Here is a 14003-nt window from a genome sequence, read left to right on the forward strand (position 1 = left end):
AGGGTGGAGAGTGTTAAGTGAGTGGGGGAGGGGGAGAGGAGATGGGGAGGGGTGAGAGGAGAGTGGGATGGGTGGACCCAGCTCAGGGAGGGAGGAGACTCCCCCAGGGGTGTTCCCAGCCCCCACTTGGCCGCTGTGTCCATGGGTATCGCAGGCAGGGCCACTCCTGGGGCCATGACCGTCCTTCGCCTCATCATCAGCATCAAGGAGGGGGGCAGGCTCAGGCCCCAGGTGGTCAGCTTGCCCAACATGAGGGTGGAGAAGTGCAGCTGCTCGCTGGACGGGGCTCCTGTGCCCCGGAAGCTGGGGCTTTAAGGGTCGGGGGCAGCCATCGATGAGCTTCTTCTGTGTGCATCAGGGCACTGGGGGGCCTGGGGACTACGGGACTGCTGATGGCCAAGGCTGTGCGCTGTCTATGGAGCTCTGATTTTGCTTCCTCTGTTCTTTCAGCTCACTCCCCCATTTTTCCTTCTGGAGGTCATGACTCCTGTAAGACTGGTAGCCTCTGCCTGTCTCTCTGTTCCCATCATGCACTGCACATCCCAAACACTTACCTTTATCAATTCTGTACTCTGGGGGCGCCTGGGTGGCTCAGTTGGTTAACTCAGGTCATGATCTCACAGTTCGTGGGTTTGAGCCCCACGTCAGGCTCTGTGCTGTCAGCTCAGAGCCTGGAGCCTGCTTCGGATTCTGTATCTCCCTCTCTGACCCTTCCCTGATTGCAGTGTCTCTGTGTCTCAAAAATAAATAAAAAGCATAAAAAAAAATTACGTACCCTGAGAACAAAAAGCCCAAATTGTCATTGTTTCCTTGTCCCACCACTGGGTCTGGGCTAAGCTATGTGCAATGGGCCTAGGTTGTCCGGTCAAGTACGGGTTAAGCATTTCCAACCCAGATCATAAGGGCATTATCTAATAAACACATGAAACACATGGAACCCTGAGGAAACAGAAAGTTTCTGTAGAGATTAGGTCAATGTATTTAGAAAACCAAGGAAGAAGCTGAGTAATACAGGAAGCTAAGATTGAAACGCATTCAGAGTCCTGTGTGTCTGTCCTCTTAGCATGAAAAAACAGACATCTTTTTGTCATTGTTGATGTGTTTACCTCTCTGGGCACAGTGAGCAGCCTTTGTTTCAAGTCTCCTTGCTATAAAATAAAAAAGTCTCCAATGAAAATCATAAGCACAAGCCTGTAGGTAACTCCTTTAGATTTAGGGGCATGGGAGGGGAGCAAATGTGGAAAATGTTGGGTATGACATTTACTTTTTATTATTTTTTTAAGTGTTTATTTTTGAGAGAGAGACAGACATACACAGAATCCGAAGCAGGCTCTAGGCCCTGAGCTGTCAGCACAGAGCCTGATGTGGGGCTCAAACTCACAAACGGTGAGATCATGACCTGAGTTGAAGTTAGACACTCAACTGACTGAGCCATCCAGGTGCCTCTGACAATTTAGAATGCCCAGATGACAGGGGCTGTTAAGCTGTAACTTTGTCACAGGGTCCTGGCCTGGACATCTTGAATTCCTAGCCGGTCTGCACGGCTCTTACTAGTTCTGAATTCCACATTCTCCAAACCTCTATTTCCTTCCTTACCAAACAGAGCAATCCCTGACTTCTGTACACTTACTGGAGATTTAAGGAAATAGTGTTTTTACAAGAACCCCACACACTGCCTGATACATAAGAGGCTGTAATTTATTTAGCTCAAGCCATGGTCTCACCCATTTGGCCTTCTCTTGATTTTGAAATAGACTTAATCTACTGAAAATCAAATTTAGAAATCCCCTCCCTCTCTGAAATCAAAGATCCTAACTTTTATACTTTTTTATTTTGGTTAGTTGGTGGCTTCACCATTCTAATTACTGAGGTTAGATAGAACGGGGCACTTCCTGGGGCACCTGGTGGGGCTCAGTTGGTTAAGGATCAGACTCTTGATCTCCACTCAGGTCATGATCTCACAGTTTGTCAGTTCGAGCTCAACCTGGGGCTCTGCACAGATAGTGCGCGGCCTGTTAGGGATTCTACCTCCCTCTCTCTCTGCCCCCCCCCCCCACTTGTGCGCCCGTGCGCGCTCTATCAAAATAAATACACTTAGAACCAGGCATTTCCCTGGAATCCTCAGCATAGACCAGGCCGGTGCTGGTGGCATTAATTGAGGCAGGAAAGCAGTGAGGACATGCAGGACGGGGTTGTGAGTAGACGGTCTGAGAAGTCTGGGGAGGTTCTGGGGAGGGGGAGGGGACGCAGATATCCAGCCAAACATACCGGGCACCTTGGGGAGATCAAGTGTGAGGTTCTTGGCAGCGGGCGATAAGAGCAGGAGAGGACAGATGTCCACGCACCTGCAGGGCAGGGCTGAGCGCAGGGGCCCTCGGCAAACTCCAGGAAATAGTTAGTGGCCCAGGGATGGGAGGGGGAGGGGGAGGGGGCGGGGGCCACGTAGGGGAACGAAGAGGCCAGAAGGGACGGAAAAGACCCATTAGGGAAGTAGCAGGAGTAACCCAGACCCCAGCCAAGAAGACAGCCCAGCGCTGGGAGCCACAGGCCGAGGCGCTGGTCACGGCCACGGCCACGGGCAGGAAGGTAAGAAAAACGCCTTTATCGCCGCAACCCAGGAAGCCGCAGCCCAGAGGCGGAAGAGGCCGGGGCTGCAAGGGCGCGCACGCCGTCCAGTCTCTCCCTCCCCAGCGGGACCCTCAGAAGGGCCCCAAGGGGAAGCAGCCAACGCGCTCCGGGTCTGTGCACACTGAGGCCTGGGCAGGACGGTGCTCCCCACCCCGGATCCCGGGACCGCGGGACCCCAGGACCTGCGCCCGGACCCAGGTTGCCCGGCCTCCCCGTCCGCTGCGTGGCGGCCCCGGGCGCGCAGGGGCGGGGTCAGGTTCCGGGGGCTGCGCGCAGCAGGGCGGGGGCGGGATCCGAAAATTGGGTCGGCGGTGCGCATGTGCGGGAGGCGCTCGGAGTTTCACTTTGTAACTTTTCGGGGGTGGCACCCGCCCCGCCCGTCAGTTGCAGCCGTCGCGCGGGCGTTGCAGGTACGGTGGGCAGGGTCGCCCGCAGCCCTCCCAGGGCCGAGTCCAGGGTCCGGGGCCCGCCGCGGACCCCTTCCCCGAGGCTCCAGCTGTACGCGCGGACACCCCCCCCCCCCAACCCCGGGCCTCCGCTGGGGGGCTCACCGGGCCAGACGGGGAGCAGGGGTCGGACGGGGAGCAGGACGGGGAGCACGAGCGCAGCCGGGGACTCTTACTTCTCGGACCGCACCCCTCTCCCCCTGTGGGGCGCAGGTGGGAGGCACTGGGGCGGTCCCTCGTTGACCCCTGCCCACGGGCCCAAGGCCCTGCTGGAGTCCGGGGGGCGGGGGCAGAGGGGGCCTTGAGGGAAGGAGAGGGGAGGGGGAGGAGATCTCTACCTGGAAACCCAAACCTCCGGGGTTCGGGGACCTGATAAGACCGGCTACCTGAGACTCTGGGGTGGCCTCCATCTCTTTCCGGGTGGGGTGGCTTCGGCAGGCGCAGGACTTGGACAGGGTGGTAGACCAGATGACCTCCGAGCTTCCTTCCAGGTGCGGGAGTGTGGCTATGTGCCAGTCCCCTTCCAGCACCCCCCACCCCACTCCGCCGTGTTCAGGCTTGGAAGTCAAACCAAGGGGCTGTGCCCACCAGCCCGACCTGGGGCACAAGGGGACAGGGGAAGGAGACTCGCCCGGGTATTTCTGAGGCCATGGGGGACGGGGACAAACTCCAGGTCACCCGTACTGGAGAAACAGCTTGTATTATTTCTCCCTTTTCCCTCCTGTCGGCACCACTGCCTTCCTCCCTCTTCCCCTCCAGGGGAGAAACCTATCAGGGCCCTGAGTCGCTTGTGCTTCAAGGTGGATCTGAACAGAATCGGAAACCTCCTGCCTCACACAACCTCTTCTTTGTTTAGTTTTGGGGCAAAGGTCTGTTCATTGGGCTCTAACGGGGGGAAAAACTCAGATGGGGTCTTGACCTTGTGTTTCCTGTTAGCTGGAGGAGTGACTTAAAATAAAAGCCACCAGCTCTTGCCTGCTCACGAGAACCAGGCACTGGGCTGAGTGTTTCATACACACCGTCTGAGACGTGTGTTTTTCAAAAGCCCTGGTAAGAGAAATAACACCATCACCCCATTTCACGGGGAAGGAAGTCAAGGCACCGAGCATTTAAGCCACCGTCTGAAGGTGGGGGCTGAGACCCTAATTCCAGAACTCAGGTCTCTGCTGGGTGCCCTGCCTCCCACTGTGCCCAGAGTCTGGGCGTTGTCTTGACCCTCCAGGACTGATGTCCCCAGAAGTAGACAGTTGTCCAGGTTCCCGGGTCCCCCCTGGCTCTGCTTTGAGACGCTTGTTTCCCTCACAACTTTTCTTCTGCATCTGGAAGATTGGAGTCCTCCCGCCCCGTGCTGGAGAAACTGGGGCTGCTGTGGTCTTGCTGTTGTAACCAAACCCGGAGATCTGCAATGCTAGAAATACTCTGAGTTGTCTGGGGCCTTGTAAGAACTGAGATGCTCACGCACCCCGCCCCCAACGTCCTGCTGGCATTTCTGGAAGGAAGGGGGGGCTATGGGGGCCGGTCCTAGCTGCCCACACAGTGGTTAGCACTCACTGTGACAAGTTAGAGACCCGCTGCTGGACCCTCGCTCCCAACGCCACAGCCAGGCTCAGGGGTGCACATGGGCTGAGCTTTGAGTTGGGGGCCTGAGCGTCTGCAGTGATTCTGGCTCTCCTGCCCTCAGGTTACACTAGAGAGTAGCCGAGAACTCTCTGGAAGGCACACATGCGTGCTAGGCACTCGAGTAGGTGTTTCTATACACAGGGAGGACTCCACATCTGTGAGGTCAGGGCCTGCTCGCTGGCTTCCCCTGCCGCGCCCCCTCTGTCCCCTCTGTGATGGACGCCCAGTGCTAGTGGGGCCCCTGCATCCTGTTGGGGAAGGCGGAGAGGAACCAGCCCTGGAGGGACGGCGGTCTTTCAGCAGAGTTTGGACGCAATGTGTGTCCAGCGCAAGGACAGCCCACGATTGAGCCGAAAGGTCTGGGAGAGACCGCTGGCCTCCAAGGCTGTGCCCTCCCCTGGGTGCCTCATTGGGAAGGCGCAGGCAGGACCGGCTGAAGTCTGGGGAGCCCCCAGGCCACCCCTCCAGCCCCCCAGGCTGGCAGTCCTTGCTGGCCGACTTCAAGAGTTCTCAGCAGACTGTGTAAAACCACCAATGGGAGGCTGTTTGGTGGGAGGGAGGAGACAGAGGTGTGCCTGGGGTAGAAGGAAGGAGAGGAGCCTTGGGGGGCCTCCTCCCATGGGGCCTGTGCTCTGCTCCGGCAGCATCACCGAGGCCCCCCCCCCCCCCCCCCCCCCCCCCCCCCCCGGCAGCCTCTCCTTTCCAGGGACAGTGCTCCCTCTGTGAGCAGTCTATGGGCATGAGTTTCCCTTTCCACATTACCGTTCGAGCCTTCCTTGTTCTGCTGTGTTCCTTTTCCTGATTCTGGCCCTTGGACAGCAGCTGGGAAGGGCCTTGGGAAGGTCCTGGACTCGGAGGCCCTTACCTGGGGCCCCCAGCCACCCGTGCTTCTGTGGGGAGGATACTCCCTGGCCCAGCAGGGCCTCGAGGCTGCTGATGCTGGAGGAAGAGAGAGGGGCAGGCCACATGGAAGAGCTCCCAGAACCAGTTCGGGTAGTGGTGGTGGGGGGAGGAGAGCAGGGGTGGGGGGAGAGACAGGGTGGGAAACACCAGAGACTGAGTTCAGAGACTCAGGGTGTGTGTGTGAGCTAAACTGGAAAAGGCAGCTTGCGGTGACTCTGATGTTTGTGTTCCTTCAGGGAAGCCTTGAAGGCCTGAGTGCCCCTGTCCCCGGGTCAGGAAGGCCCAGCAGGAAATGAGTGGCAGGCCTGAGGCGGCTTGGGAGGTGGCCCGGGCTGCCCCTGGCTCCTCTGGCTCTGGCTGACGACCTTGCCAAGGGACTCGCCCGCAGTCCTTCCTTCTCTGGGCATCTGGTAAGTGGGGGGCAGGGAGGGGGCAGTTGCTGGCCTTGTGGGGTCAGGCTGGGCCCTTCTGTCACGGTGGTGCCACTGGGTGCCACTTAAAAGCAGGGAAACCAAAGTCTGCCTCCCAGAGGTGGTCTTTGTGACTGTTGAGAGCCACCAGCTCCAGGGCTCTGGTGTCATTCTCCAGCCACCGCCAAGTCTCTTAGAAGGCGTGAGAGAGTTACTTGGGCTCCTGAGGAGCCCTCCCCTGCCCCAGGCCCACCACCCCCACTTCCTGCATTTTGTCACGTGTGTGACACGGTCCCCAGCAGCCCATTTCAGGGGTCCCAGTGGCAGTCACCCCCCCCCACATACCCCAGCCGCATCACTAGGTGGTCTAAACATCTCTGTCCCTTTTCAAAAAAATTTTTTTTAAATGTTTTCTTTATTTTTGATACAGAGAGAGACAGAGCATGAGAGGGGGAGGGGCAGAGAGAGGAGGAGACACAGAACCGGAAGCAGGCTCCAGGCTCTGAGCTAGCTGTCAGCACAGAGCCTGACGCGGGGCTCGAACCCACAAATGTGAGATCTGACCTGAGCCGAGGTCGGAGGCTTAACCGACTGAGCCACCCAGGCGCCCCCTCTGTCCCTTTTCTTCTCGTCCCCAAGATGTTTGTCCCTGTGGCAGGATAGACACATCAGACTTCTCAGAAGTCCCCAGACAGACTAGTCCGACTGGACGTGAGGAGGCGGGAACTTGAAGAAGGCTTGCTGACTGTTGATCCTGGCTCTCCAGACACAGACTGTGGGAGTGGCCGATAATTCTGGAGCCTTCCGGGGGGCCTTCGGGGACAGGACGCAAACCCTGGTGATTTCCATTAGCCTCCCAGTTCCCCAGGAGCCTCAGAAAAAAAGGCCAACAAGCAGCCTGAAGCCATATTGGCTTTGGAAAGGCCGGGCCTTCTGGTTAGGCTGGGGGTTACCTGGGAGGGCTGGGGTGGGCTCCCCCGTTCCCACCTTCCCCCCTGGTCCTCTGGCTGCCCCTTCTGGGCTTCCTGGAGCTGATGTGTGTTCACATTAGGGGGATCATCAGTCTTGCGTACTTGGATGGACGGCCCTTCCTCCTTATTCGTTTCCTTCTGGGTCTTTGTCTTGTCTATCTTTATCTCCCTCATTCCTGTCCCCCCATCCCTCACCCCATACTCCCGAGCCCCCAGGGGCTCCCACAGGAGGACTTTTCCTGGCAGGAGCTCGGGCATCCCTTAAGCAGTCCCTGAGCGCCTGTCCTACCCCTTCCTCCCCCTCTGGGGACACAGCTGCTGGCTGTGTCCTGACGAGCCATCCGCTTGTCCTTCTGACCCTCGGGACTGTTCCCACAATGGGGCTATTCTCATGGGCTCCACCAGGCACGCAGGGCCCGGGCCCGCCTCCTCCTGATCACTGAATGCTGGCTCCCAGTGCCCAGCGGCCCCTGCCCCTGCCTTGGGCCCTACCATCGCGGGGCACCGCTGGCCCTGACCATCTTCGCGGTTTGCTCTCCAGGGAGGAGGGGCACGATGAACGACTCCCCGTTCCTGGAGCTGTGGCGGTCCAAGGCGGTGTCCGTGCGAGAGCGGCTGGGCATCGGGGACCAGCCCAATGACTCGTATTGCTACAACACGGCCAGAAATAGCACCGTGCTCCAGGGGGTCACCTTCGGGGGTATCCCCACCGTCCTGCTCATAGATGTCAGCTGCTTCCTGGTGAGCCCCCTCCTGAACCAAATCCCCCCCGCCGGGGCTTCTGGGAAACTCAGGCATGGAGCCAGGTGCCCCTGCTCACCTGCTGTGACCATGCCCTGTGACACACAGCAGGTTCCTGCTCCCTAAAACAGGTCGTCCTTACGCCGGGGAGCTGGGCTCTGCACACACAGCTGTCCCTCTGGTTATGAGTCGCAGAGTCAGCCTGTCCCATTATAAGGTCCGTGGAAGGGGTCAGTCCACTGGGACCAGAGTCCTGAAGGAAGGCATGGGGTGGAATAGAGTGGCCGCACCTCCCAGCTTAGAAATGTCACTTCTTGGGGCATCTGGGTGGCTCAGTCAGTTAAGTATCCGACTTCAGCTCAGGTCATGATCTTGCAGTTTGTGGGTTTGAGCCCCGCGTTGAGCTCTGTGCTGACAGCCCAGAGCCTGGAACCTGCTTCAGATTCTGTGTCTCCTTTTGTCTCTGCCCCTCCCCTCCTCATGCTCTGTCTCTCTCTGTTTCTCAATAATAAATGTTAAAAAAAAAAAAAAGAAAGAAATGTCACCTCTTGTCTCCCCCCACCCCCCACCACCCCCGCCAGTCTTGGGCCTTTTAGGGGATCAGCCATGGAGCAGAGACCCAAGCTGGGGAAAGGCCCATCTTTGTGGCCTCTCAGTACCCTAGACCTGCTAGTTCCCAAACGTCCCCCTGGTTTGCAGTACCCCGTTTTCTCCCCTGAGTGGACTCGCTTCTGTTGGGTGGGATTCTCTGGGGCTGAGGGCCCCTTCCTATGTTCCTGCCCTTGGGGTGGCTGGGCCTCCTGCTGTGAGTAGTTGGCAGGAGGGGAGGGGGTTAGGGGGAAGAGGCGGGGGTGCCCCAGGACTCAGACTCACACAGTTGTCTGGGGTTTGCCTCACGAGGTACCTTAGGGGGTGCCATCACTCATGTTGCTTTTATGAGAAAGGGCTTTTGGGGGCTCCTGGGCGGCTCGGTTGGTTAAGCATGTTAGGATCTCCTGGTTCGTGAGATCGAGCCCTGAGTCAGGCTCAGGACTGACAGTGTGGAGCCTGCTTGGGATTCTCTCTTGTCTCTCTCTACTCCTTCCCCAGTTGGTCTCTCTCTCTCAAAATACATAAATGAACTTAAAAAGATCAGTTCTTTTTTTTTTAATTTTTTATACATTTATCTATTTTTGAGAGAGAGAGATATAGAGTATGAGTGGGGGAGGGACAGAGAGAGAGGAGACACAGATTCCGAAGCAGGCTCCAGCTCTGAGCTAGCTGTCAGTACAGAGCCTGATGCGGGGCTCGAATCCATGAACCGTGAGATCATGACCTGAGCTGAAGTCGGATGCTCAACCGACTGAGCCACCCAGATGCCCCAGAAAAACTCAAGTTCTTAAAAATAAAGTAAAATAAAATAAAATAAAATAAAACAGAGAAAGAAAATAAAATAGATAAAATAGAAGCTTGGTTTCTGACTGGGCCAGAGTGGATAGGCTAATTACAAATGGCTCTGTCATTTGTCATCCTCCCTGAACCTTGAAGGGAGGGGGCCTGTCCAGGTAAGACTGGGTCTGAGGACCAGCCGAGGTGGAGGAGATGGTCTAGGGATTACAGATTTATAGCTGAACAGGGTTTAGAGAGATCAGCTGAGGCCCAGGCTGAGGACCTGGAGCCCCAGGTCCTCGGTGGGCACTGCCCCCACGCCCCCAGGCTCTGTGCTGGTTGGTGTCTGTGGGACTTGCCTGGGGGACAACCAAACACCAGGTAGAGGTCTCCCTGCTTTGGCTCAGCCTGGGGGAGCCGTGCTACCTTGCTCTGTACTTAAATGCAGTTCTGTGTAAGGTGAAGAAGAAAGTGGGTCCCTAGGGCATCTGCAAGACCAGATCTCCCCTTGCTGCTCAGCAGGGTCCTGGCCAAGTGGGGCCCATGCACCTGGTGAGGAGGGCGCCAGGGCCAGCTCAGGGTGGGGCTTGTGGCCATTGTGCCCTGGGCACCGGTGGGCAAACCCGTTGAGCTGTGTGGCCTCGGGCAGCTCGGTACCCTCTCTGCGCCCTTCCAGCCCCGTTGGCTTTGCCCCTAAGGCAGGTGTCTGTCTCTAGTGACAAGTCACCTGATGTGCTTTTATTTGGTTTCTTTTCTCCTTTCAGTGTTTAATATTGGTGTTTTCCATCATAAGAAGGAGATTCTGGGATTATGGCCGCATTGCTCTGGTGTCAGAAGCAGACAGGTAAGAAGGACACGTCTCCTTGAGTGTGTGTGTGTGTGTGTGGCGTGCACGCACGTTCTCATCACTGGGACGGGGCTGGGGACCCACACGTGATGCAGACACTATGCCGTGTTCACTGAGCCTGTCCCCCAGGCCTGTGTAGAAGCGGGCTCTGCTCCTCACCACAGGTGCCTCTCCTACAGCCAGGGAGTGGCTGTGGCCGTGGAGTGGCCCTGCCGTGAACCTTGTTGGCTTCAGGCTGTGGAGGAAATCGAGTTGCTTTACATACTTGGGGTCTTCATTGTCAGCTGAGAAGGATGCCGCTTTTCATCCTCACCCTGAATGTTTTCAAGTGTTTGTTCTCTGAAATGATTTCGCTTGGGGCTGGAGACCAGGGGCCAGATGAGCCCCTAGGGAGCTGTTTGTGTCCTCGCTCTGGGTCCGTGTGGGCTGGTGGCCCACTTAGCCAGTGTTGGGTGTCTGTGCCGCAGCAGGGACCCCCTTGGCCGAATGTCACTTGGGCTGGGACGGCTGTCTGCTCATGATGCCTGGAGGGGAACTGTATTCTAGGCTTGCACCCTGGCGTCTCCAGCCCTGCCTGGCTGTCACACGGCCCAGGACCTGGTGTCAGACTCAGGACGGGAAGCAGTTGGGGAGACACACCTGTGGCCAGGCTGCCCCCCCCCCCCCCCCCCCCCACATCGCCTCCACTTCCCCAGGCCGGCCCCCACCCTAGCTCCACGGGCTGTTGAACCTTGGTGTCTGCACGAGGCATGTAGCTGTGAAAGCATCTTCCTTCCCCACCGCCTCCTGCCTCCTGGGTTCTGGCATTTTCCAAAGCCCGAGGGTGTTAACCTTGCCCCGAGGGATTCTTGCTTCTGCTGTGTTGGAGCCTTAGACAGTTTCGAGGGGACTCTGGAGACATGTGATGTGGTTTGGCACCCTGAGTCCCAGGGGACCCCTCTTCCTCCCTGGCTCCAAGGCCAGGTCAAGTGCCCACCTTCTGGGGTTTCTTGCCTCCTGCCCCCCACTCCCCGCAGGGCTGCTTGTAAGGTTGAAGGAGAGGGTTGCCTGTGAAGGCTTTGAAAGTCCAGTTTCTTCATGTGTTTTGCCGCTACAAGTGAGGTGGTGGAATCAGGACTACAAAACTGGAAGTGAAAATGAACTTGGTTCACCCACCTCAACCCCCAGTGCGCAGGGTGGGGGAGGGAGCCCCCCCAGCTCTCAGGCGCATGCGCTCACATTTTCTTTCTTTTTTAAAAAATTTTTAATGTTTATTTTTGAAAAAGAGAGACAGAGTGTGAGCAGGGAAAGAGCAGAGAGGGAGACACAGCATCTGAAGCAGGCTCCACACTCTGAGCAGTCAGCACGGAGCCCGATGCGGGGCTCGAACCCACGAACCGTGAGATCATGACCTGAGCTGAAGTCAGACACCTAACCGACTGAGCCACTCAGGTGTCCCGTACATTCCCATTTTCTCGGCCCCAAAACCAGGGTGCAAGCTGTTCTCAATGGCGGTCACAATTTAACCACCAGTGTTTTTTCTTTCTCATTAGTTCGTGAGATTATTATGTGCCTTACAGCTCATGGTGTCGTTGATTTGAGAAAATACAGCATTACTCCCGGGTTTGTGTGACATGTTGGGAGACGTATCACAAACATCAGTCGGCAGTCCCATTAGGTAGCTCCGTCCCAGAGCGGAGGCCCCAGGGTGCCTTGTCACCCGACCCATGGGACATAAGGTTTCACGTCTTACATGCCCACGTGTGGTCACTGCCCTCGTGGGCACATTTCACGGGCCGAGTTATATCTTGTCCTGGACTTCAAGGAAGGCCGTGACTTTGGTCGGGAGCCCTGAGGGGCGGCAAAATCCTGGACGATGGTTCTCAGACTTTGAGAGAATTTTCTGGCAATTTCCCCCTTTTGTGTTTCTAGTGGTTCCAGGTTCCAGAGACTGTCATCATCTTCCTCTTTTGGGCAACAAGATTTTGAAAGCGAGCTGGTTGGTATCTACCGACGTGGGCCTGGACATTGTGGGGGCGGGGCAGGGCAGCTGGGCACCTGTTCGGCGGCCAACTCTGTCCCCTGCGTCCTCAGTTGCACATGCTGGTGACCACCTGGATGTGGGAGGACTGCAGGGAAGATGCGGTGGGGAGGCCTGGGGCGCGGCACAGGGCTAACTCCCGATTCCCCTGTGGTCCACGCGCTCGTCTCTGTGACACACGCAGGGATTTGTGTGACAGTTCATCGTTGACATGCCTGCTGGCTTGGGTCAGAGGTGGGGGGAAGCCGACTCTTATCCAGCCCGGTTCCCCGGCCCCTGACCTGAGTAGGGGCTCAGGGAGGCAGGTCCAGCCCAGCGTTGGAGGCAGGGGTCATGATAAGAGATGCGATGTTGAGATGGACAGTCAGACCTACAGATGCCCTCTGGCCTCCAGAACCCCAGGGGGGCCTGGCCCGTCGATGAGGCTTGTTTCCCTGCATCTGTCCTGTGTCTCAGTCGGCACAGGGGATGAGCCAGCAGGGCCTTCAGCTCCAGAACCGCTCTGAGCTCTCCCCAGCCCCTGGCTCAAGTTCAGGCCTTGCCCCCGGGGCCAGTGTCTTCCCACAAACTGTCAAAACTGGAGAAGTTTTTACAAGAATCCTAGGCATGGGGTGCAGGTCCCAGAGGACTGGGGGCCTGTAGACTCTGTCACCTTGGGGACAGGCCGTAGCCTTTGCTGAATTTGGGACAAAAGTGCTTTTATACAGCAGGGGTCAGATGGTTTGTGACTGTCAAAGGTAGGGACGGTGTCTGCCTCCCGAAGACAGAGATGCTCAGAGCTAATCCCTGCTCTCTCTGTTTCCAGGGATGCTGTCCCTGGCTGACCGCCATCTTCCGCCTGCAGTGAGTACAGCGTGTGTGTGTGTGTGTGTGTGTGTGTGTGTGAGAGTGCGTGCGGGCGGGTAGGCGTGTGTCTGCTTGTCTTTGCTTGGGTGGGTTTGCCTATGTGTTTGGTCAGTGAAGAGAAGAAAAGCCAAAGTGCCTGATGCTAAGATGGGGTCTCTTAGAGACTTCTGGGTTCAAGTCCGAGCCAGGTGTGGGGGCTGAGAGTGAAGGGGGCCCACACAGCCCTGCACGAGCTAATTAAAACTCTCCCCCCCACCCCCCTCGCTTTAGGCAGGAATGGTAGCAACGTCGTGTTTAGCGCTGGCACATCTGGGAGAAAGCGCTTCCGGGCAGCCTTCCATGTCTTTGATGGGGTGCAAAGCAGAAAGCAATGGTGGTTTTGTACATGCAGCTCGTGTGGTTAAAAGTTTCCTTGGTTTTAACATCTGGGGCCCGTGGAGAGATGTCCTGTAAGCTGAGAGCGGCCAGGACCGTGGGGTGTGCCGTCCCAGAGGTGGTGAAATGGGAGGATGGGTTTGATGAAATACTGGGGAAGTCCCTCTCTCTGGGCCTCAGTTTCCATGACAACAAAAAGGGCCCAGGTGGCATGGTGGGAGAGGCGGGTTTGCCAGCCCCTGGCCTTCTCCACCACAACAAAGTCACGTCATTGGAATGCATTTCCTCCTGACACTGCAGCCACGCTCTGCACATGAGTCTGTTGCACACAGAGAGGGTCAGGAGGAAGAAACTTAAGTCTCCTAGAGGCCCCCCCCACATATGCCACGGCCTATTCCCCTCGGGTGGTTGCTGCCTGTGGCCACTGCTGGGTGGGTCTTAGGCCACTCCCCTGTCTCTGGGCTGGGGACCCCACTCGGCTTGGATTGGGTGGGCGCTCTGAGTCATCATTTCCATGGTAGCCTGAAAAGGCTCTAAGCAGATCTGCTCTGTAACCCTCCTCCTCCCCATACGCCCCTTCTCCCCCAATAATCCCTTCTCCCCCCCCCCCATACACCCTTCTCTCCCCATAGTCTCTTCTCCCCCTGGACGCACCCCCCTCCTCCCCACCAATGTCTCTCCCTCCTCCCCATATGTCCGTCTCCTCCCCATACCCCCCTTCTCCTCTCCATAGCCCCCATCTCTCCCCATACCCCCCTTCTCCCCTCCATACCTCACCCTCTTCCATGCCCCTCCCTCCCCCCCCAGTTCCCTCTGCTGCACAGGTAT

General features: G+C 57.4%; 1 protein-coding gene across 6 annotated transcripts in view; it reads left to right on the top strand.

The window, feature by feature from the left end:
• The first annotated feature begins 2495 nt into the window (after positions 1–2495).
• The window catches only part of TMEM63A (transmembrane protein 63A), a 29297-nt gene continuing 17789 nt past the window's right edge, over positions 2496–14003 (top strand). Inside the window, exons 1-6 of one of the 6 annotated variants that reach the window (XM_029934907.1) lie at positions 2496–2586; positions 5834–6007; positions 7520–7719; positions 9852–9931; positions 11846–11912; positions 12760–12797. In XM_029934907.1, the coding sequence (XP_029790767.1) occupies positions 7534–7719; positions 9852–9931; positions 11846–11912; positions 12760–12797 (371 nt within the window). In that variant the 5' untranslated portion in view covers positions 2496–2586; positions 5834–6007; positions 7520–7533. Of the gene's footprint in view, positions 2587–2941; positions 3039–5833; positions 6008–6711; positions 6846–7519; positions 7720–9615; positions 9640–9851; positions 9932–11845; positions 11913–12759; positions 12798–14003 lie in introns of those variants that run through there. The other 5 variants (XM_029934911.1, XM_029934906.1, XM_029934908.1 and 2 more) reach the window with 5 other exon arrangements.

Source organism: Suricata suricatta, chromosome 3 (assembly GCF_006229205.1).
Source record: "Suricata suricatta isolate VVHF042 chromosome 3, meerkat_22Aug2017_6uvM2_HiC, whole genome shotgun sequence".
In the NCBI taxonomy this organism is placed as follows: domain Eukaryota; kingdom Metazoa; phylum Chordata; class Mammalia; order Carnivora; family Herpestidae; genus Suricata; species Suricata suricatta.